Source organism: Sphaeramia orbicularis, chromosome 1 (genome assembly GCF_902148855.1).
Source record: "Sphaeramia orbicularis chromosome 1, fSphaOr1.1, whole genome shotgun sequence".
Lineage (NCBI taxonomy): Eukaryota > Metazoa > Chordata > Actinopteri > Kurtiformes > Apogonidae > Sphaeramia > Sphaeramia orbicularis.
The window spans coordinates 58,188,789-58,212,536 of NC_043957.1; the positions used below are offsets into that span (position 1 = coordinate 58,188,789).

The 23,748-nt window shown below is 35.8% G+C and overlaps 1 protein-coding gene across 1 annotated transcript in view; it reads left to right on the forward strand.

Moving 5' to 3' along the window:
* Window positions 1-11,370: 11,370 nt before the first annotated feature.
* The window catches only part of rasal3 (RAS protein activator like 3), a 49,466-nt gene continuing 37,088 nt past the window's right edge, over window positions 11,371-23,748 (forward strand). The window contains exons 1-3 of the mRNA XM_030142974.1: window positions 11,371-11,576; window positions 19,400-19,545; window positions 21,927-22,005. Coding sequence (XP_029998834.1) covers window positions 21,933-22,005 — 73 coding nt within the window. The 5' untranslated portion in view covers window positions 11,371-11,576; window positions 19,400-19,545; window positions 21,927-21,932. The remainder of the gene's footprint in view (window positions 11,577-19,399; window positions 19,546-21,926; window positions 22,006-23,748) is intronic.

Genomic DNA, 23,748 nt, shown 5'->3' on the forward strand with positions numbered 1-23,748 from the left:
TCCCCTCAAATTATAAATGTAATAATTATTCACTTTAGCTCTAATTACAAATTAAAAAGCTGCATCAAGACATTTCTGAAAATCATCTCTTGACCCCCACCATGGGAACCCCTGCAATTTTATATTGTTTCAATATTAACACATTATAGAGTCATTTTTAAACTTAATTTGGAGTAAAAATAGCTCTATAAAGTGTACTCATATTACTCTCACAGTGTGAAAATGCCACAGTGTTAAGTATCTTTATACATTTCATTATTAATTTTGATACTGAAGTGAGTAGAATTAACTCTGAAAATTTGACACTGGCCATAGAGTAAATTTTACTCTAATTTTGAGTGATGCCAAATGTTATCTGAAACAGAGTTAAATTCAACTCTGTAAGAGTTAAATTGATACTCTGTTTTTTACCGTGCATGTATGGTCAGTACAATTTAATGGAGACCCAAGACTTTAATACAGTACTGTAACTGAAATAAAATGAATCACCACTACTTCCTGAACTTCAGGTGGGTCCTTTAATTCTTATATTTCATTATTGGACACACTGATTAATCCAGGTGTGTCTGCTACTCCTTGTTGTGACTACTGATTAATTAGGCACACCTGGATTAATCAGTGTGTCCAATAATGAAAGACAGGAAATAAAGAACCCACCTGAAGTTCAGGAAGTAGTGGAGCTGTGCAGAGAGTCCATTAGATTAAATCAGTGTTTTTCAGCCTTGGGGTTGGGACCCCATGTGGGGTCACCTAATATTTCTAGTAGTTGGTAAAAAAAAAAACAAAAAAAAAAAAAAAAGAAAGAAAGAAAGAAAGAAAGAAAGAAAGAAAGAAAGAAAAAAACTTACAAAAAAAAAAATATATGGTGTGTTGACAGAGACAATCACAATCCATAACAGACATGACAAACTGAGTGTGAACCTGCAGCACTGTGGTTCTGTTTCTCTGTCACATGTTCATTGTGGTCAGTTTCAGATGCTGCAGCTCTTTCATAATTCATAGTTTCAGTTCTTGTTTGTTCAGTATTAATTGTCCTCCTTGTAAATCACAGCTGGACTGACTGGACAGATCCTGACCAAGGAAAATCACATTCTCCCTTTGTGCAGTAATCTACACCTGGATTTACTGCCTCTGTCCACAATAATAGACATTATATAGACTAAATGTCCTCTAAAATTAACGTTTATTTGCAACATTGTATAGCAAACTGTTACATGATCAAAAACAAATTAATTTTAGCAAAAAAAAAGTCTCCGTTTTGAATGTCTGGGGTCGGCAGAAATTTGTGATGTTAAGATGGGGTCACGAGCCAAAAAAGGTTGGAAACCACTGGACTAAAAACTTAGGTTGCATTTTGTACATTTGATTTGATTAGTACATTTCAGGTAATATTGCACCTTTAACTCTTTACCTTATTGTCATAAGTATGTTTTGTATGTTTTAAGTATGTTTTGAAGGTAAGGAATTACACACATACACAGGCTTCATTTTGTAAAAGAAATACTAATTTAAAAACTAAATGAATAATTCAACAGAAAAGATATTCTGAAGACTGAATTTGTGCATCAGTATCCTGTGGACATACTTTGATTTAAGTCGTTTGGGGTACAGATGGGTTTTTACACACATGTATTTTTGACTTTTAATGGTTTTCCTTTTTAAATGCTGCTGATTCTGTTTGACCCACTCGTGTGTGTTTTAATATCAGCACTTGTTCTCCATGTGTTTGTACCATTTTTACTGATGAATCTAAATGTGTACTGAGACTCAGTCAGTCCAGACCCTGAGCTTGTTTTCTTACTCAAATGCTAAATGTGATGGTTGCATCTATAACACATACTCCACATGGGTGTAAAACACTTCAAATGCAGAACTAAAACTGCTTCAAGTGGAAAAAGGAAGAAGAAAAGGTTTGATGTTGAAGTTTTCAGTTGATGTGCAGCGCATTCTGTTGGACAACAGCTGCATCTGCAGCAACGTGCAACAAAGATCTCAAAAGTGCAGTTTACTCAAATAAACCAGAGAGTTTTAAGAAATTATTATTTGAATTATCCCATAAAGACCCAAGCATCCATCACCGACCAAAACCATCTACTGATCTAAACTGTTTAATACCTGCTGATCCACTAATCCTGTCAATTCATGTCAATAATTGGCGTCAAATACAGTTCTTCATCTGTTCATGGTCATCAGATATGACCCATTTGGACGTTCAGAGGCTCCATAGTTACTGTGGAAACACCGTCATCTTCTACAGCACTGATTCACCAGTAAAAGCCATGGAGTTGGATCAATGACAGTGGATGGACACACTGGGTTTGTGTTCATTTAATGATGTATTTGACTGAAGTCATTTTTTTCTGCAGTTTTCTCTGTTTTTTATATAATAACCTTCAAGTTTAATCTGAGCTTTAATGAACATCTACACAATCAGTGAAGTAAATACAGAGAAATATCTGATTTATACTGAGAAAACACAAAATACAGGGGATAATATTATAAACAAATAAATAGTGATTACAATAAAATTAAATATTTATTTTGTTGTAATTTTCTTTGCCCGTTTGTTTGGGCTGCCACGGCACAGATGGTAGAGTCATGCAATAACTGAAGGGTTGGCGGTTCGAATCCCACTCTGCCCCAGTCATGTGCTGTTGTGTCTTTGGGTAAGACACTTCGCCCTCCTGTCCTCCAGTGTCACTCACACTGGTGTATGAATGTGTGTGAACGTTCAGTGGTGGTGGGAGGGGCCGTAAGTAAATTTTATTTATAGAGCCCTTTTCACAGACAGAGTCACAAAGTGCTTTATCAAATCAAATCAAAATCAAATCAAATTTACAGAAACCCAACAGAATCCTCCAGGAGCAAACACTAGTGACTGGTGACAGTGGAAGGAAAAAGTACCTTTAACAGCAGAAACCTGGAGCAGAGCCAGACTGAGGAGGATGGACGAGTGACAGGACCAGTTGGGTTAAAGAGAGAGAGTAAAGGAGGAGAAAAGAGAGAGCGATAGAGATAGAGAGAGACTGGGGGAGAGGGGGGAGGTAGGGGGAGACACATGGAGTACATGTAACAGTGTAAAGTAGTAACTTTACATTGTGAAAAACGAATAAAACAGTACAAATAAAATACAGTTAGAAGGCGCAGATTGGCAGCCACGCTTCCATCAGTCTGTGGATACGTACTGTGTGGAGTTTACCAGCAGCAGCAGCAGCACAGTGGGAATGTGTGAGTGAATGAAGAATGGAGCCACTGTGCATGCTTTGTGTATGCATTCATAGAAAAGCACTTTAGAAATCTAATCCATGATTATGTTTGTTTTTCTTTCTGCCCAGTTTACTCAGTTCTTGTTTAAGTAATTGTTACCATCATAATTATCACTGTGGGTATTTGTGAGGGTCTTCTTCCTTGTGCCCCCCCTCTTGTCAGGTCCAGCAATGAAATGTGGTTTAACAAAACTCAAAATAAGGACAGTAGAATATTCATATCAAGGGGAGCCTCATATACTTTCTGAAGTTTCCCTTTGCAAAGCAAATTTGTTCAGCACAAAAAGGAGCCAGACTACCATTCTGCTGTTAGGATGCTGGACAAGACAAGATAAAAAACAACAACAAATAAAATACAATAAAATAAAATACAATTAAAATAATAAATAAATAAATAAATAAATAAATAAATAAATAAATAAATAAATAAATAAATAAATGGTGACAAATCACTTAAGAAAGATCATTTGGAATTGACATTAAGTACCACTGGGTCTTTATGGGTTAAATGAAATAATTTATTGATAACATGTAATCTAATTTAAACTTAACTTTAGAATGAATATGATTTCCTCATTTTTAAAGTCATTTCATTTCATTTATTTATTTATTTTGAACATGGAAAGAAAAATAAAACAAAACAAAGAAAATTAAGACATAAACAAAATAACATTTAAATGGACAGAATCTATCTTCAAGCACATACAAGTCTGAATATTGCATGGTCGAAAAGGAGCAGGAAGAAGTATGAACTTATAAAGTCAGTCAGTGAGTTTTGTGTCCTTTTTTATGTTATTTTTTTATGTCTTATTTTGCATCCTGAACCTTTCATTTTTTTCTTTTTTCTTTTTTAGTGGACCCCAGGAAGACTAGCCTGGTGTTTGTGCGTCGGCTAATGGGGATCCTCAATAAAGAATAAACACAAATATGAGGATGAGATTCTTTTTCTGTGTTTCATAGTTAAAGTCAGAGATCGTACTTATTCATTTACCACCAGGTGAAGGTGGGGTACACCCTGGATGTGTCACCAGGTCACATGCACAGACAAACAACTATTCACTGTCACATCCGCTGTGTTCTGACTGTGGTAACCAGTGCACCACCGAGCCAACCCACAGACAACGTTGTCAAAACATATAATTTCCACAGCATTCCATAAAGTGTCCACCAGGTGGCCTCAGTAATCCAAAACACAGATGGAGGAACTTATTCTGACATTCATTTAACAGGTGTAAACATGTTTGTGTATTTTGCAGACAGACTTAAAAAAATAAAAAAAAAAAACCCTCAAAGATAAAGATAAATATTAGTTGTTCTAAGTACTATTTTTATATATATATTTTTAATTTGAAAGTCCTTTAGTGAATTGAATGTGTACCAGTGACACTGATAACTCTCTGTCCACTCAGGTCACTTTGCTCAGATGTAAGTACCATCAGTAATGTGTGTCTGTGATGGGAACAGGGCCGTAGAACTGCGTATGGACTCTATGGACCCGTCTCTACCAGTATCCATCCTCTACTGTGTACTCACTATCAGTCCAACCGCTGTCCGTAGTGTTTAGTTAATGATTCTGGCACACAAAGGGTTAACAGTCGCTCTCTGCTAGAAGTCCCGCCTCTAATGTAAATATCGCTCTCCGATTGGCTCTTTGGTTTTGTTAACGTACATGTGATTGGCCATCCCCACTGTCACTCCATCTACTAGTGATGGGACTGTTGGTTCTTTGAAGGGAGTCGTTCAATCAGGAGTCGTTCACTGGAAAGAGTCGTTCAACAGACTGGCTCTTTTATGTTTTTTGTATTATTTTGAAACACCAATGTTTTAATGACTAAATCGGCTACATGTGATGATTGACATTACATTTTAAAGGTGTTTAATTGACGCGGCAGTAAATATTATCTTACCGTAAAAAAGAATTGTTAGTTCAAATGTGTGGGTTAAATCCATGACATGAGAGGTGACATTAGACAAATGATGGAACTGGAGCAAAAACGTGACGGTACATTATGTGGACTAGTCTGTAGAATAAAAATGAAGAAGAAAATAAAACATTTTCTTCTGAAATAACATTTTATTCTCCTCAAAACAAGAACAATAAATGTGTGTAAACATATGGAAAAAACTGCACAAAACACAACTACATACTCCTCCTTTTCCTTTGGCTCATTACTCACAGGTGCTCACTCACTCACTCTCAAACTTTTCTCCGGTTTCGACCAGTCTTCCAGCTCCGCCTCCTCCAGTCTTCCAGCTCCGCCTCCTCCAGTATGCTCACCTCATGCTTCAAACTGTTGTTTTTTTGCTAACTTCTTGCCATGAGACATGCGCAGTGCACAAGCACTCTTTTTTTTCTGCTGGAACATTCTCCTCCTGCCCAGTGCCTCCTCAGTGACACTAAACTGACAGGCAATCGGACACTCCCTCCTTAAAAAAAAAAAAAAATGAACGGCTCTTTACAAAGATTCGGTTCCCATCGTTCATTTCAAAGAGCCGTTCAAAAGATTCGATTCGTTTGTGAACGTCACATCACTACCATCTACTTGTAAAAGGAACCTGCAGTTGGAGCACTAACGTAAATTTTCAGTATGTTTGTATTTGTTCTGTCTGAGTCACATCAGCTACATGGATTTGAATATCAGTGGTGATATACACATGTACATTTGGACATGTGTGTGTTTGTGTGTGTGCTCAATAATTAGGCTTTGAAGGACGTCAAAGAAAAGAAAACTGGACAGAAGACACTTCAGTAGGAGTCCCAGTGTGAGTTAGTTCAAGGGTCTAGAACTGTAGAGGCTCAACACAGATACTGAAGAAAAGACACTATTTAATACCAAACAGAAACACTTTTAAAAGTTACTTTACTTATTATTTTAATGCATTTCTATGGAAGAGCAACTGTTTAAAAAACACACATAAAGAAAATTTGCGGGGAAAATACAATAAAACCTCAGACTGTAAATGTGATTCTAGATGTGATTTTATCCATATTTTTGGGGAATAAATTACATGTAATAATTGAAACTAAAGCCTTTTTTTGCTCATGCAGTAACTGTACCATCAAACTGTATGATCTGTGTGTCCAGAATCTGTTCATATGTCATGAATCAACATATTTATGTCAGGAGACAGACAGTAGAGAGGAGGAGGAGGAAGAGGAGCAGAGGCTGTAAATTCCCAGTTGAGGTTCAATAATAATGCATATGTTTGTCATTAGAATAACTTTGCAGAATGCATTACATTCTTGTATTGTTGTTAGATAGTCAGATATACTTTATAAACTTGTCAGTTACTGAATTTTTTTTCTGACTATGATTGTTTGCTTGTTTGATCAGCTCTATGACATGAAATTATGATCGCAAATGCAAAAAAAACCTCATCTTCCAGGAGTGCTGCCTTGGAGCACTTGAGTGTCCACACCAGTGTCAGAATCAAACCTCCTGCCTTGGTTCCATCCCTGTTCAGTTTCTTCGACTTATACACATGCTGTGTCTATATGTCATCAGTTTTCCAATAAAAAACCCACGGTGAATGCATTTAGAACAGGGGTGTCAAACATGCGGCCTGGGGGCCAAATCCGGCCCGCCAAAGGGTCCAGTCCGGCCCTGGGGATGAATTTGTGAAATGCAAAAATAGAAATTACGAAACTAACAGTCCTTTTCATTCAGGTTCTACATTCACACCAATTCAATCTCCAGTGGGTCAGATCAGTAAAATTCTATCATAATAATCTATAAATACTCACAGCTGCACATTTTTCTCTTTGTAAATGTAAATATTTTCATGTATTTACACTAAAACAAAGTATAATTTCACAAAAAATGTGAATAATCTGAACAAACATGAACAACCTGAAATGTCTTAAGAAAAATAAGTGCAATTTTAACAACATTCTGCCTGATACTAAATGTGTTTATTAGTAGATCCACTGTGATCTGTATGTTACAATGAACATGTGGAAATGATCAACTAGATCGACAGAATAGTGTTAAAATTACACTTATTTTTTGCTGTTTGTTCAAGTAATTCACATTGTTTGAAAGGACAGTTTGTAGGTGTAAACGTTTTCATTGTTTAATTTTACTTTTTTCACCATAAAACACAGAGAAAAGTTTGGAGTTGACATTATTTCTATATTATTCAGTTATTATTTGTCTGGTCCGGCCCACTGCAGATCAAATTTAGCTGAATGTGGGTTTGACACCTCTGAGTTAGAAGCTCTCCACAGTGCGACGCCTCACCTGTTAATAAAGATGGCGTGCTGCTCCGACTCTGCAGTTGGGCTTCTTGAGTTTCTGGGACACGGTCCTCAGGTACTTTTTGAACAGCGCCCCCCCGCCTCCTTTCTGTTGGTCATAGGTCATGAATCAACATATTTATGTCAGGAGACAGACAGTAGAGAGGAGGAGGAGGAAGAGGAGGAGAAGAAGGAGGAGGTAGAGGAGGAGAGGCTGGAATTTCGCAGGTAAGGTTCAATAATAATGGATATTTTAGTCATTAGAATAACTTTGCAGAATGCATTAAATTCTTGTATTGTCTTTAAATATTCAGATATACTTTGTAACATGTCAGTTACTGATTTTTTCTCTGACTATGATTGTTTGCTTGTTTGATCAGCTTGACATGATGTGAAATTATGATCGCAAATACAAAAAAAAAAAAAAAAAATCAGCTTTCAGTAGTGCTGTCTTGGAGCACTTTAGCGTCCACACCAGTGTCAGAATCAAACCTACTGCCTTACCATAAAGTGTCCAGCAGGTGGCCTCAGTAATACAAAGCACAGATGGAGTCACTTACTCTGACGTATTCATTTAACAGGTATAAACATGTTTGTGTATTTTGCCCAGACTTAAAATCAAAAAGAAACCCAAAAATCTAACTATTTAAGAAGAATAAGATAAATATTAGTTGTTCTAAGTACTATTTTTTATATTTATTTTCCTAATGTGAATGTCCTTTAGTGAACTGAATGTGTACCAGTGACACTGGTAACTCTCTGTCCACTCAGTACACTTTGCTCAGACATAAGTACCATCAGTAATGTGCCGCTGTGATGGGACACACAAATATGGTGCAGGTGTGTACGAGTAGAAAGCAGAGCAGTGTGCAGGAAGTGGTTTTCAGAGTCTGACAAGCTGATCTTGGCAGGAAGTGCAGCATGGCTCTAACAGGAAATGGATCTTAACAGTCAACAGTCCATACACCCACAGGTATTTGAAAAGAAATGAGTAAAGACACTGTTTCACTCATGCATCACTGTATCGATCGGACCATATGACTGTGTTTGATCATGAGTTTATTAAGTTTATTTCCTCATTTAGTGCAATGTCAGTATTTTTTAACCTCTTCATCACCAGTGAACCTGTGTAGGGTTCAGGTTAGGACAGAAATCTGAAGCAAAACTACATGCACCAGACACCGTTTGAAAGGGAACATGTAGTTTCTGTAATTAACATGTGGCCAAAACACAACCTACACTGTAAAAACTGTAACTACACTGTAATTTAAAGGAATTTTCATTGTTTATTTGACAGATTTTTCCTGTGTTTTCAAGATACAGGAAAATATTAATGAAATGACAAAAATAGACTGTGGTTTTACAGTCAAATGGAAAAGAACATGAAAAAACTGTGACTGTGAATAACCATAAAATTTCCATTTTTTAAAAGAATTTTTTTCTTTTTTCACAGAAAAATACAGTTAAAATACATTTGTAAATGTATCAAAATTTCACAGATATTTCTTTTCTATTCATGAGATTAAACTGTTAATTTAATTTTTAATACTGTAAAAAAAACAAACAGATAAAATTATTGACAATTAACCGTTAAAGAAGTATTTGTTCTGTCAGTTTAACCAGACTAGTTTGTTAATTGACAAATATCTTGTGTAATTACAGGAGGTTTCACAACAAAATTGTTGAATAAATGTATTTTTGTGAATGTATAACATGTATAAGCACTGATAAACTGTCCAAATACAGTTTTTATCAGTGGATTGGACAACTGAGTCTCATTGAAAATTATTTATATATATATTTATAGGTTGTTTTAATACATGAAAATATTCTTTATTAAGCATTAAAAAGTTTTTTTTTTTTAAATATGCAAAATTTTATCTAAAGTTGGGGCAAAAAACTATATTTTAATTATGGAAAATTAATGTATTTTTATGAGATGGTTATTTTACGTAATTTAACAGTATTTTGTCAGCACCCCTGCTGCCGGAATATTACCATTTATTTTTAAAATGTTTTAATTTTTTTTTTTTTTTTTTTTTACAGTGTAACATACTTTAGCTAAACATTCAACATCTGCTCTTTTTACAGTGCCCTAGGGTTTGGGTTTGGGTTAGGTTTCCATTTGAGCCATATTTAAAGTCATATAGTTTCAGCCTCGTGTTAAAAATAATGAGGACATTTCTTGCCACACTAAGTTTAATACATGCATAAAAACAATGCACTTCTTCTGTTATAACTAACTCTACTCTAGATTCCAGGAGAGTAGAGGAAGTTCAAGTATTAATAACAAAAGACAAGGTGTGATAATACTGCTAAAATGGAAAGATAAACAACCTCCAACATTTAAATCTTGGTTTCTGGATCTTTTACATCATTTAACATTGAAAAAAATCAAATATTCTATAAGAGGATGTGCCGATAAGTTTTTCAGTACCTGGCAACCTGTTCTGAATCACACAAAAGAGGCAGATCCCTCACTTATTCCAGTGTAGTCTTATTAATACGAGTCTGTGACTAATATCTGTGTTCCTTATTTATTTATTTATTTATTATTATTATTGTCAATTATCTTTTTATTTTTTATTTTTTTGGTGCAACAGGGTGGGAATGTTCATGGGTTTGGGTTAAAAAACCAAAAAACAATGACTGTATTGTGCTTTTCTGTGACTTGATATGTAATAAAAACACTTAGAACATAAAAGATAAGGTGTGAGATGTAGTGAGTTTTTAGAATTCTGTCAGTTCAGTGATGGTAGGCTAGCATTCAGACGAAACCGTGAGTTCAACCACATTCAAAACCTGACAGACAAATGACTGAGAGGAAAAGGTGGAGCCACGAACTACCTATACCTAACACACACACACACACACACACACACTGTGATTACACACTTTTAAAAAGGTATCTGTGGACATTTCTTTGGATAAGGTGCAAACATAAGTGGGTTTTTTTTTTTAAATAATTAGTTTTTTCTAAATATCCTGAGTCATGTGTTCAGAACAGGAGCTCATCATTGGTAAAGGATACTTTTGGGGATAAAACCCTCAGACATAAAAGCAGAACAAGAAGTGAGGAAGAAGGGAAGTATTGAGTGAAAACATGAAGGGCTGAAAAAAATAGTGAGATTTCCGCAAATAGGTGAACTTCTCTGTGTCACTTCATGAGGAAGCAGTAAACGCGAGGGTTTAGGGCGCTGCAGCAAAGAAACCACAGAGTGCAGCTCATCTCATTTTGTTGACGGATGGCATTTTGTAAGACAGGAAACAAGAGAAGAAGACTGATAGAACCCATGCAAATAAGGACCAATAATCTGTCAGAACAACCTGCAAGAAGATCCTGTGTGCAACTTTGGATTTGAGGATTGTGATTTTTGTTTTTTTTTTTTGTATCTTTGAGAGACGAGGAAATATTATTAGTCCCAAAAACTAAATCTGAAATGGGCACCGAGGAGAAAGACTCAGAGCCAGCAGCTCAGCAACTGCTGAAAGAGCAGGGCTCGACAGAGAAGGAAAGTGATTCACCTGTGGAACATCCTCAAGGATCTGAAAACACCGACCCCCTCAACACATACAAGTGGCACACCGGCGCTAAGGGGACGCTGGACGAGGTGAAGGAGGAGGGACAGGCTCCGACGGCCTCCCCGACGTCAACCATCGATAAGATCCACAAAGCCTCCACCAACAAATGGAACAAAATGCAAAACTGGCGCAAAGCCCTGAGCGAGGACACTGGAGAGAAACTGTCTTCTGGTGGGAAAGGCGGAGACGGAGCCAAGGCCGACAAAGCCCCGAGCGGGACCAGAAAAAACCCCTTCAAAAGGGCCCTGTCCGAGCCCCCCGGGTCTCTGTTCGCGCCCTGTCCCCGTCCTCCGGCTCGTCCAGCTCAGCCCAGGGAGCTCCACCCTCAGCCGCTGCAGAAGCCTCGGGGGCCTCGGGGGCCACGGGGGTGTCCCCTACAGACCAGAAAGGAGGCGGGGGGGCGCTGTTCAAAAAGTACCTGAGGACCGTGTCCCAGAAACTCAAGAAGCCCAAACTGCAGAGTCGGAGCAGCACGCCATCTTTATTAACAGGTGAGGCGTCGCACTGTGAGAGCTTCAAACTCAGAGGTGTCAAACCCACAGTCAGCGAAACTTGATCTGCAGTGGGCCGGACCAGCCAAATAATAACAGAATAATATAGAAATAATGTCAACTCCAAACTTTTCTCTGTGTTTTAGAGCGAAAAAAGGAAATTTACATTATGAGAAGGTTTCCATCTACAAACTATCCTTTCAGAAGATGTGAATTACATGAACAAACTGAAAAAAATAGTGTAATTTTAACAATATTCTGCCTCAGTTTATCATTTCCACATGTACATTAGAACTTACAGATCACAGTGGATCTACAAACACACAAAACATTTAATAACAGACAGAATATTGTTAAAATTGTACTTACTTCTCTTAAGATGTTTCAGGTTGTTCATATTTGTTCAGGTTATTCACTTTTTTTGCAAAAATTATACTTTGTTTTAATGTAAATACATGAAAATATTTACATTTACAAAGAGAAAAATTTGGAGTTATGTGTATTTATAGGTTATTGGGTAGGATTTGACTGATTTGACCCATTTGAGACTGAATTGTTCTGAATGTGGAACCTGAACTAAAAGGATTGTTAATATCTTAGTGGAATTTTAGCATTTCACAAATTCATCCCCAGGGCCGGACTGGACCCTTTGATGGGTCAGATTTGGCCCCCGGGCCTCATGTTTGACACCTGTGTATTAAACAGTTTATATCAGTAGATAGTTTGTGTCGCCGGTGGCTGTTTGGGTCTTTAAGGGTTAATTGTTGTACATTTTCTGTACATTCCCGTTGCATCTTGGTACAGGCCCTGCGAAAGGCACATATATGGTCATTCTAACTGTGATGATTCAACACACTGTATGGTGGACCTCTGCACAGTACAGGATATTTGATTAAAATGGAGTCCACATGTTTTCTTCTGTTCATGAACGTGGTGTCACCTGTAAACACTGTACCTTTACCTGGGTATGTGTTATTATGATTTTTATTTAGCATTTGACTGGTCCCACCCACTTGTGGTTGAATTGCTCTGAATGTGGAACCTGAACTAAAAGGACTGTTCATATCTTCAGTGTAATTTTTGCATTTCACAAATTCATCCCCAGGGCCGGACTGGAGCCTTTGGGGGGCTGGATTTGGCCCCCAGGACGCATGTTTGACACCTGTGCTTTAAGAGGAACTTAATAGTGACAAATATCAGAGTGAGAAATGGGATTAGAGCAGTGGAAAACAAATCTGACTACAGTTAGTGAAGGTACCCAGGTGAAGGTACAGTGTTTACAGGTGACACCACGTTCATGAACAGAAGAAAACATGTGGACTCCATTTTAATCAAATATCCTGTACTGTGCAGATGTCCACCATACAGTGTGTTGAATCATCACAGTTAGAATGACCATATATGTGCATTTCGCAGTGTCTGTATCAAGATGTAACGGGAATGTACAGAAAATGTACAACAATTAACCCTTAAAGACCCAAACAGCCACCGGCGACACAAACTATCTACTGATATAAACTGTTTAATACACAGGTGTCAAACATGAGGCCCGGGGGCCAAATCCGGCCCATGAAAGGGTCCAGTCCGGCCCTGGGGATGAATTTGTGAGATGATAAAATTCCACTAAGATATTAATAATCCTTTTAGTTCAGGTTCCACATTCAGAACAATTCAGTCTCAAATGGGTCAGATCAGTCAAATCCTACCCAATAACCTATAAATACTCATAACTCCAGCTTATAACTCCAAATGTTTCTCTTTGTAAATATAAATATTTTCATGTATTTACACTAAAACAAAGTATAATTTTTTTCCAAAAATGTGAACAACCTGAAATGTCTCAAGAGAATTAAGTGCAATTTTACCAATATTCCACCTGTTACTAAATGTTTTGTGTGATTGTAGATCCGCTGTGATCTGTAAGTTCTAATGTACATGTGTAAATGATCAACTGAGGCAGAATATTGTTAAAATTATACTTAGTTTTTCAGTTTGTTCATGTTATTCACAATGTTAGAAAGGATAGTTTGTAGATGTAAACATTTTCATAATGTAAATTTCCTTTTTTTGCTCTAAAACATAGAGAAAAGTTTGGAGTTGACATTATTCCTATATTATTTTGTTATTATTTTACTGGTTCGGCCCACTGCAGACCAAATTTAGCAGAATGTGACCCCTGAACTGAGAGCTGTTTGACAGCCCTGGTTTAATACCTGTTGATCCACTAATCCAGGGCTCTCAAACTCATGTTCTTTCAGGTTCCACATTCAGCCCGATTTGATCTGCAGTGGGTCAGACCAGTAAAATAATAACAGAATAACCTAGAAATAATGACAACTGCAAAATTTTTTCTTTGTTTTAGTGGAAAAAAAAAAACATTAAATTATGAAAAATACTTAGTTTTAGAAACTATCCAAACAAAAAAGATGTGAATAACCTGAAAAAACTGAAATTTCTTAAGAAAAATCAGTGCAATTTTACCAATCTTCTGCCTCAACTTATCATTTCTTCATGTGCATTCTGGATCAGATCTACAAAGACACTAAACACTGAGGAACAGGAAGAAAAGAGTTCAAATTGGGCTGAATTTTCTTTAGACATTTCAGGTTGTTCATATTTGTTGAGGTTATTCATGTTTTATTGTTTCAGGATACTTTGTAAATGTAAATATTTTCATAATTTATTGGGGTTTTTTGCACTAAAACAAAGACAAACATTTGAAGTTGTCATTTTTTGTAGGCAAAATGTAATATTTTTTTTCACATCAAACCGAGAAGAAAATATGGAGTCATTCTTTTTTGTCAGTTATTATGTTACTATTGGACTGTGGATCAAATTGGTCTGTATGTGGAACCAGAACTAAAATGCGTTGACTGTAGAATTTTTGTACTTTGTAAATTCATCTTGCGGGCCAGATTTGAACCTTTGGCGGGCTGCATTTGGCCCCCGGGCCGCATGTTTGAGACCCCTGCACTCATCCTATCAATCCATGTTAATAATTAGTGTAAAATACAGTTATCATCTTTTCATGGTCATCAGATATGACCATATTTGGACGTTCAGAGGCTCTGTAGTTACTGTGGAAACACCGTCATCTTCTACAGCATTGATTCACCAGTAAAACCCCTGGAGCTGGATCAGTGACAGTGGATGGAGATGCATGTTTTTACATTCAGTTAGCAACATCTTTCCTGAAAAAGTCAAGTTTTTTCATATATTTCTGTTTTGATATAATTAACTTTCAATTTACTCTGAGTTTTCATGAAAATACATGAACTGCGAATTAAATATGGGAAAATGCGTGATTTACACCAAAAAATGCAAAATACAGAGGATAATAATACAGTGGCCCAGAGGTGCAACAGCCCAAAAAATGATCCACTGTAAGAAAAAAAAGAGAACAGCCCAAAAAAGTATCCACTATAAGAAAAAAAAAAAAACATCATCCACCTTTTCAATTAAGGGGGCACTTAGCCCAAAGGTCTCTTGCTTTAAAATTAAGGCCACCACAAAAAATAACAGCATAGGCTGAAAATTTTAAGGCCTTCAGCTAATGTGGCTAATGCTAATTTTTGGGCTGTTCTCTTTTTTCTTATAGTTGAAAATTTTTTGGGCTGGTGGATAAATTTTGGGTTGTTCTCTTTTTTTTTTCTTATTGTGGGTAATTTTTTGGGCTGTTGCACCTCTGGGCCACCGTATAATAATAATAATAATAATAATAATAATAATAATAATAATAATAATAATAATAATAATAATAATGATTATTTAAAAAAAAAAAAAAAAGTTAGTGATAAATCAATTAGGAAAGGTAGAAATTGAGAAAAAGTAATTTGGGAACTGCCACAGGAGTAGCGCTGAGTTTTTATGGGTTAAACAGTAGAAAATAACAGAAAACACACATCAGTGTGTCAAGTATTTAGTGTGACCTTCAACTCTTTATATGACAATATAAAATTTACAGCACTTATATTCTGTTGTTTTATATTTACATATCACATATCAGAGGTCACAGTAAATACTGACTTTAGCCTGTAGAAGACATTTACAGCTTCTTTAATGCTGTTCATATATTTCCTGTATTTTCTTGTTGTTCTTTGGAAACACACATGTATGTTCATTCCATCCCTGTTGAAGGGGACTGTTTTGTCAGTGTTGTGTGCTCATGTAAAAGTGTATCTTATACATTTTAGCATAAACTCTCAGTCTATTATGCAATTTTTTTAAACTCGCAAAAAAAGTGGCACAAGAGTGGAGGCATTAAGCAAGGCTATTACCTCAGCTCTAGCCTTTTTCAGTCAAATGAAGTGACCTTACAGGAAAAACAGAACTCCCTCATCTGTTTCAGTCCTCCTGCTCTTCAGCTTCATCCTTTTTCATCAGATTCATCAGGACATCACAGTCCATGAATTATCTCTGGCACCAATAGCACTGTATGTGATACACACATACCTGTGTGGAGGTTAAAGAACAAGAGTTTTGAATACATATAATAAAATGTAAGTAGCTGGGATAGGCTCCAGCAACCTCCGCAAATAGAGAGTTTAGAAGATGAATGAATGAATGAATGAATGAATAATAAAATGTCTGCTGACTCAGACATTTCAACAAGTGATTTAAGACAATGATCTCCTCTGACACGATATACAGAGCTAATCAACGCCCATATGACAGAATAGAATAGAATAGAATAGAATATATATATATATACGAGATAAAATAAAGAAAAAACAAGTTGCAATGTTATTATTCAGTGATAATATATTAATACATATAATAACATGTACTAAAAAGTATCTATGTTCAGCACAGATCACAAAACATAAAGTAAATATAGCAGGGGAAAACACTACAGAGAAACCACTGGATGTGAATACTTGAATCCTTCCTCCTGGTTTATGACGTAACAGACAGATAGCATCAGTTCAGACAGCTCTACAGATGGGAGTGGCCAAGGACTCACATGTAAAACAAACAAACAAAGCAGGAGCTGCGTGTGCCTGTAATTACTGTCAGTCTGCTGATGATATGGTCTGTGAGGAAGGATATCTGACATTTAGTGGTGATAAATTAAATAAAATGTTTGTGGTTTTATAGTGCAGATTAAAGTCTTACTGTTCAAAGACCAAATGCAGGGACAGGTCCTCTTCTAGAATCTGGACAGAATCGTCTCTACAGACGTTCAGTTCTTCACATTATCTCTTGCATGTTGCAGGCTGTAGACTGTCTATAGAACTGGAGTTGTCATACAGTTTTGGTTCATAACACAGTCTTGTCCATTGTGTCAGGTTTTGTACTTTAAAACATCAAAAAACAGAATGGTACATGGAGTTCTGTTTAGCATCAGAGCGTCAGATACTAACATGTTTTAAAATGAGTGTTTGCTGTGGAAAATCATTTCAACTGTGAACAGATGATCATGTTAGCAGGGCATAGCGGTCATTTAGGACGCCTGAAGGCAGGGACGTGCACACACAGACCTGAGGTGTCCCTCAAGACCTGCCCCTCTGGCCTCGGTGCCCTTCTGGTGATTGTTTTTTTTTTTTCCTCGTTCAAAGAAGACAATAGAGTCTGCATCGACATGACATTAAAATCATATTCTAATATTAAGTTAAATCCAAATAATTCCCAGTCCTCCTCCTGTCTCTGCCTCTCTCTCCTGCTCAGTGCGGTCGGAGCTAACCCTAACTCTATCATTTCGTTGCATCATTGCATTCTGGATCAGATCTACAAAGACACAAAACACTGAGGAACAGGAAGAAAAGAGTTCAAACTGTGCTGAATTTTCTTTAGACATTTCAGGTTGTTCATATTTGTTCAGGTTATTGTTACAGGATAGTTTGTAAATGTTAATGTTTTCACAATTTAATGTTATTTTTTGCACTAAAACAAAGAAATATTTGAAGTTTGTATTATTTATCGGCATAATGTAATTTTTTTTTTTTCACATCAAACTGAGAAGAAAATCTGCAGTCATTCTTTTCTGTCAGTTCTTCTGCTGTTCTTATTTGACTGTAGATGAGATTGGTCTGTGTGTGGAACCGACACTAAAATGAGTTCCACAGCCTGGACTGTGGATTTTTTACACTTTGTAAATTCATCCCAGGGGTCGGACTGGAACCTTTGACGGGACCCATTTGGCCCCTGGGCCGCATGTTTGACACCCCTGGTGTATTATGTGTGTTGTGCATAATTATAGTGGTGTCACTGAAGTTAACTACACTGTTAAAAAAAAAAAAAAAAAAATTGTAAAAAAAAAAAAAAAAAACCCTGGTATTATTCCAGCAGCAGGGGTGCTGAAAAAATACTGTTAAATAATGGAAAATAACCATCTCATAAAAATACAGTAATTTTCCATAATTAAAATGCAGTTTTTTGCCCTAACTTTACATGAGATTTTGCATATTTTTTTGACTTTTTAATGTTTAATAAAGAATATTTACATGTATTAAAACAATCAAATTACCTGTAAATATATATATAAATAATTTTCAATGAGACTCAGTTGTCCAATCCACTGATAAAAACTGTATTTGGACAGTTTATCAGTGCTTATACATGTTATACATTCACAAAAATACATTTATTCAACATTTTTGTTGTGAAACCTCCTGTAATTACACAAGATATTTGTCAATTAACAAACAAGTCTGGTTCAACTGACAGAACAAATACTTCTTTTACGGTTAATTGTCAGTAATTTTATCTCGTTTTATTATTTTTTTTACAGTATTAAACTTTAAATTGACAGTTTAATCTCATAAATAGAAAATAAATATTTGTGAAATTTTGATACATTTGCAAATGTATTTTAACTGTATTTTTCTGTAAAAAAAGAAAAATTTTCTTTTAAAAAATGGAAATTTTTTGGTTTTTCACAGTTACAGTTTTTTCACGTTATTTTACATTTGACATGTAAAATCACAGTCTGTTTTTGTCATTTCATTGATATTTTCCTGTATCTTAAAAGTACAAGAAAAATCTGTAAAATAAACAGTGAAAATTCTGTAAAATTACAGATATTTTTTACAGTGTAGTGTTAACAGTTAATACTTACTTCCAAAGAAAATGTCCCCACAGAGCAGAATGACGACAAAACAGGTTCAGCATCAGCTTTAATGGATGAAATACTGTTTCAAAATAAATGGGTTTATATTTAACACATTTATACATATTTTATCTGGGGATGGTGGTTATATCCCAACCCCCCCCCCCCCCCCCCCCCCCAGACCAAGGTTCTAATAGTTTTGGATTTTTCCTTATAGTTTAGTTTTACTTAGTTTTACCTTTTTTTCTGTAATTCAGTTCGTTTTAATTCGTTTTCAGAGCAGGTTTGATAGTTTTTATTAGTTTTCATTTTCTTCTCAATGCTTAGTTTTAGTTTATTGATTTATTTTTTTCATATCTTCACTGTGGTATTCAAATAAATCCCATGCAGGACTTTGGTCTCCATGTTTCCAGGTAGAGTGGGGACGAGAAGACGACTCTAAACGACAAGTGATGATGAAGTGTCGTATGGTGCCAGCAGCTAAAATTCCTCGAGCGAAATAAATCGATTTCATATCAATCCGAATTTGACAAAGACGAAAACGAAGGGAATTTTATTCATAATTTTTATACGTTTTAGTTAGTTTTGTAAACACACAGTACAGTATCAGTTATTTATTTTTTTATTTTTTTATTATAGCTTTTATTTATTTCAGTTAACGAAAATGTTTTTTCAATTCTAGTTTTCGTCATTTCGTTAGTTTTCGTTAACGATAGTAACCCTGCCCCAAACCAAACCTCCACCCTGGGTTTACATACGTCCTCATATGTGGCAGATGTGGCGGACGTGGCTGAGCCGGCTCCAGCTGTGCCCTCTGAACCCCTCAGACTCCCATGGGTCCCACCTCAGGAGGTCCCCTTATGGGACATCAGCAACTGTATCCTAGAAGATGGACAGATTCTCATCTCCCCAGAGGAAGAGGTACAGTCACACAAAAACAAACACAACTACTACTTCTGTGTGGTCAGCCCAAAAATGTTGAACACCTACAAAATATTCCATAAACATGTGAACGCACCATGAACTTACTGATATAATTATACAGTTAACCCTTTCATGCATACTGGTCACTCCAGTGGACAGTTGTTCTCCAGCTGTTCTCTTGTATATTCATGGAATTTGTTGTTTTTGTTGTTTTAGTTCCATATCAGCCGACACAGCGGACGCTTATGCACCATCCCATACACTGATATTCAGACCATTACTGGAACTGTGCTGTTCTTGATGAACCTGATCTGCACTAACATGTCTGAGTGTAAATCAATTGCTTGTTATTGTTATTAGTCTGTAATTAACAGTTTTTGTAAAAAGTTTTTGGTAACACTTTATTTGAAGGTCTAGTTTCTAATGCATTAAGTGCACATTCATAAGACATTCTAATGCATTTAGAATGCATTAGAAAAGTCATTCCAACAGTTTAGGATCATGTCCAACTTCTACCAAGGTTCATAAAGTATTCTAAGTGTAGGCCTAATGTATTCTAAATTCAGCTTTCATCAGGTTTTCTACATCCATACCAAAGCAGTGGGAAGGAATTCATTTTTTTAGGTGGGAACTTTTGTTCGGTTTTGTCACTGGTCTCTATACCCATCTATTTTAGGGATTTCATATTTATTAAAAAAAAAAAGTATGTGTTTGAATTAACAAAGATTTAGAGCTGCCACTTTATTTTTTATTTATGTATAAAACAACATGTAACACTTTTATTTACTGTCTCTGTTCTTTGAACTCTTTCATACATGAATTATGAGAACCTTAGTTGAGTTTTTATTTATTTATTTATTTTTGAGTATTTTTATTCCTCCTTAGGCATGAAAAAAACAATGAGATCGAGGGTTTTTTTTCATAGATTTCCAAAAATGTCCACTCAACTCCACCATGAATTTTATTCTTGAAGCTCACAAACATGTATTTCAAACCCAATATCATAAAGTGATGTGAAAACAGTCAAATGAAACCATGTTTAATGCTGCTAATCTGATGTTTTCTCACATTTGAACATATTCTAATACTAGTTAATACTCACTTCATGGAGATAATATGCAAAAAATAACAATTAACAGTTGATTTCCACTCCAGAACCAATCCAGAACAGCCCAGTTCCAGTAATGGTCTGAATGTCAGTTTATGAGATGGTGCAGAAGCGTCCACTGTGTTGGCTGATATGGAACTAAAACCACTAAAGCCATGAATATACAAGAGAACAGCTGGAGAACAACTGTCCACTGGAGTGAGCACTATACATGAAAGGGTTCATGTTTGGTTTTGGCCAAATCCAGAGTTCTTCCGAACCCTTGGATGTCTAATTTTGGACTCAGCCTTTCCTCAGATCCAGCAGATACTGCTCATACGTCATCAGACTTGTGTTCTAATATCATCCAACTGCTAAGAACCTTAGACAGTGTTGTCACTTTACTCAAAGCTCTGAAAGTCCTCCTGTAACTTATTCTTGATGTTTCTAAGGCGTTCTTCAGTTTCACAAACTCCATGTCACAGCAGTTCTCTGTGTGTTTAGAAGTGGCTCCAGTTCTGATGGTTCGAATGTGTTCTGGAACCCAGGACTGGAGATTCTTCCTCCAAACACTGGTGTCACTTTGGTATGGATGTAGAAAACATGATGAAAGCTGAATTTAGAATACATTAGGCCTACACTTAGAATACTTGATGAACCTTGGTAGAAGTTGGACATGATCCTAAACTGTTGGAATGACTTTTCTCATGCATTCTAAATGCATTGGAATGTCTTATGAATGTGCGCTTAATGCATTAGAAACTAGACCTTCAAATCAAGTGTTACCAAGCTTTTTTTTTTTTTTTTTTTGCATATTGTCTCCATGAAGTGAGTAATGACTGGTATTAGAGCGTTAAAATGTGAGAAAACATCAGATTAGCAGCATTAAAAATGTCTGCTAAAGGTCCATACTGTCTTCCACACATATTTTTTGTAGGTAATTCATTTATCAGACAAACTAGTAAAGCAGGTAAACAAACAACTACCCCGTCTGATAAATGAATTACCTACAATGAGCATTCAAATGTTTTTATTTCACACTTTTCACAAAATATATCAGTAAATACATGTTTCTTTGCTCCAAAAATTAAACGTGTGGTGTCCAGCTGAGCGGACACTTTTGCGGCTCCATGAAAAATAGGTTCAGAAGAAAATTAAACATGCCCAAAGAGGAATAAAAACACTCAAGAAAAAAATGTAGATTAAGGGTCTCATAATTCATGCATGAAAGGGTTAAATGTCCAGGGTTGTTATTCTGATTCAGTAACAGTTTGTGCTTTTTGTTTCTCAGCCAACGATGTGGACCCGCAACCGTGTCAGCAGCTGTCTGTCCAACTTCAGCATGCAGAACCTGGTAGACATCGAGTCAGGTCAGAGGCTTCTGTCACACACACACACACACACACACACACACACACACACACACACACACACACATAGTAGGGATGTAACCATATGAAAATTTCATATCACGGTTATTGTGACCAAAATTATCACGATTATCAAGATTATCGTGGTATTATTGAAACTGTGCTCAAAATGTTCAAAAAGTACTGATACACACACTGAAAGAATTTAACCAAGTTGTATTTGGAAAACAACAACAACAAAAAAACAAATAAAATAATTGGTACAATGTACTTTCTGTGTCAGAAACATTCAAATATTAACCCTTAGTGGTCTGAGTCTATTTTGACCGTTTTTCAGTCCTTTTGATTTTGCCTTTATATACTATAGAAACAAATGTTTACTATTTTATATATTTTAGCACAGCTTCATTCATATCATCTGCCTCTTATTTTTTTCACCTTTAACCTACTGTATCAACATAAAAGGACAGAAAATACCAAAAAAATACATAAAATCCAATTTGAAAAATGTATATAATTTATTGCATAAATAACACACAGATGCTTAACGAACCTTTTCACAGACTTTAAAAGTGAATATTGGTTCCAAATATTAGGTATGTACAATTAAAATTGTCATAAATTAAAGCTATACTCAAATATTTGACATTAAAGCAGATCTTTACATAGGCGTTTTCACTGAAAAAGTGTGGTAATCAAACACAGTTATCATGATAATTAGAATTTAAACGGTTAAACTAACCACCTGCAATTTTACCACCGTTTATCATTATACCGGTAATCGTTACATCCCCAACACATATACATAACTTCTAAACTGTAAAGGAAAAAAAAAACACACATATGTATTTTAACCTCCTCAAACCCAGGAAATGTCAGCAAACTACCAGCTTTTTTTGTTTTTATTAAATCAGTGCCTATATTAGAAACATCATGATGCAACAGTTTTTTCAGATGCACTTTTTACATTTTTATGGAATGTCCTTTGTGGTGGACAGATTTTACCTCCACCAGGAGGTATTGTGATCACTTTGCTTTGTGTGTTTGTGTGTTTGTTTGTTTGTTTGTTTGTTTGCTTGCTTGTTAGCACCTTTACAGGAAAACTTTTCCACCCATCTTCCCCAAATCTTCCCCACAGATAGGCCTAGGCCCTGGGACCAACCCAGTCCATTTTGGTCCCAGTAGGCCAAAGTTCAAGGTCACAGCAAGGTCACAACATCTACAATTTTCCATCTGTCATCATTGACACATTTTAGAAAATTCATTAAAAATTCAAAACAACTCCAATTAGCCTCCAATTGGATCCACCTGTAGCTTAGAACTAGGGATGTAACAATATGAAAATTTCATATCATGATTATTGTGACCAAAATTATCACAATTATGATTATTATCGCGGTATTATTGAAATTGTGCTCAAAATGTTCAAAAAGTACTGATACACACACTGAAATAATTTAACCAAGTTACATTTTGAGAAAAAAAAAAAAATAGGCACAATGTACTTTCTGTTGCAGAAACATTTAAATATTATTAATATTATTATTATATCAAATATACAAATGTGCATTAAAGATGGCATCTGAAAGCCACTGTCTGACCATTTTCCATATCGGGTTTGAGTATAGATAGATAGATAGATAGTCACTCTCTCTCTCTCTCTTTCAAAGTGTGTTAGTCAAACACGTTATCATGATAATTAGAATTTAAATGCTAATACTAACCATTGGGAATTTTACCACG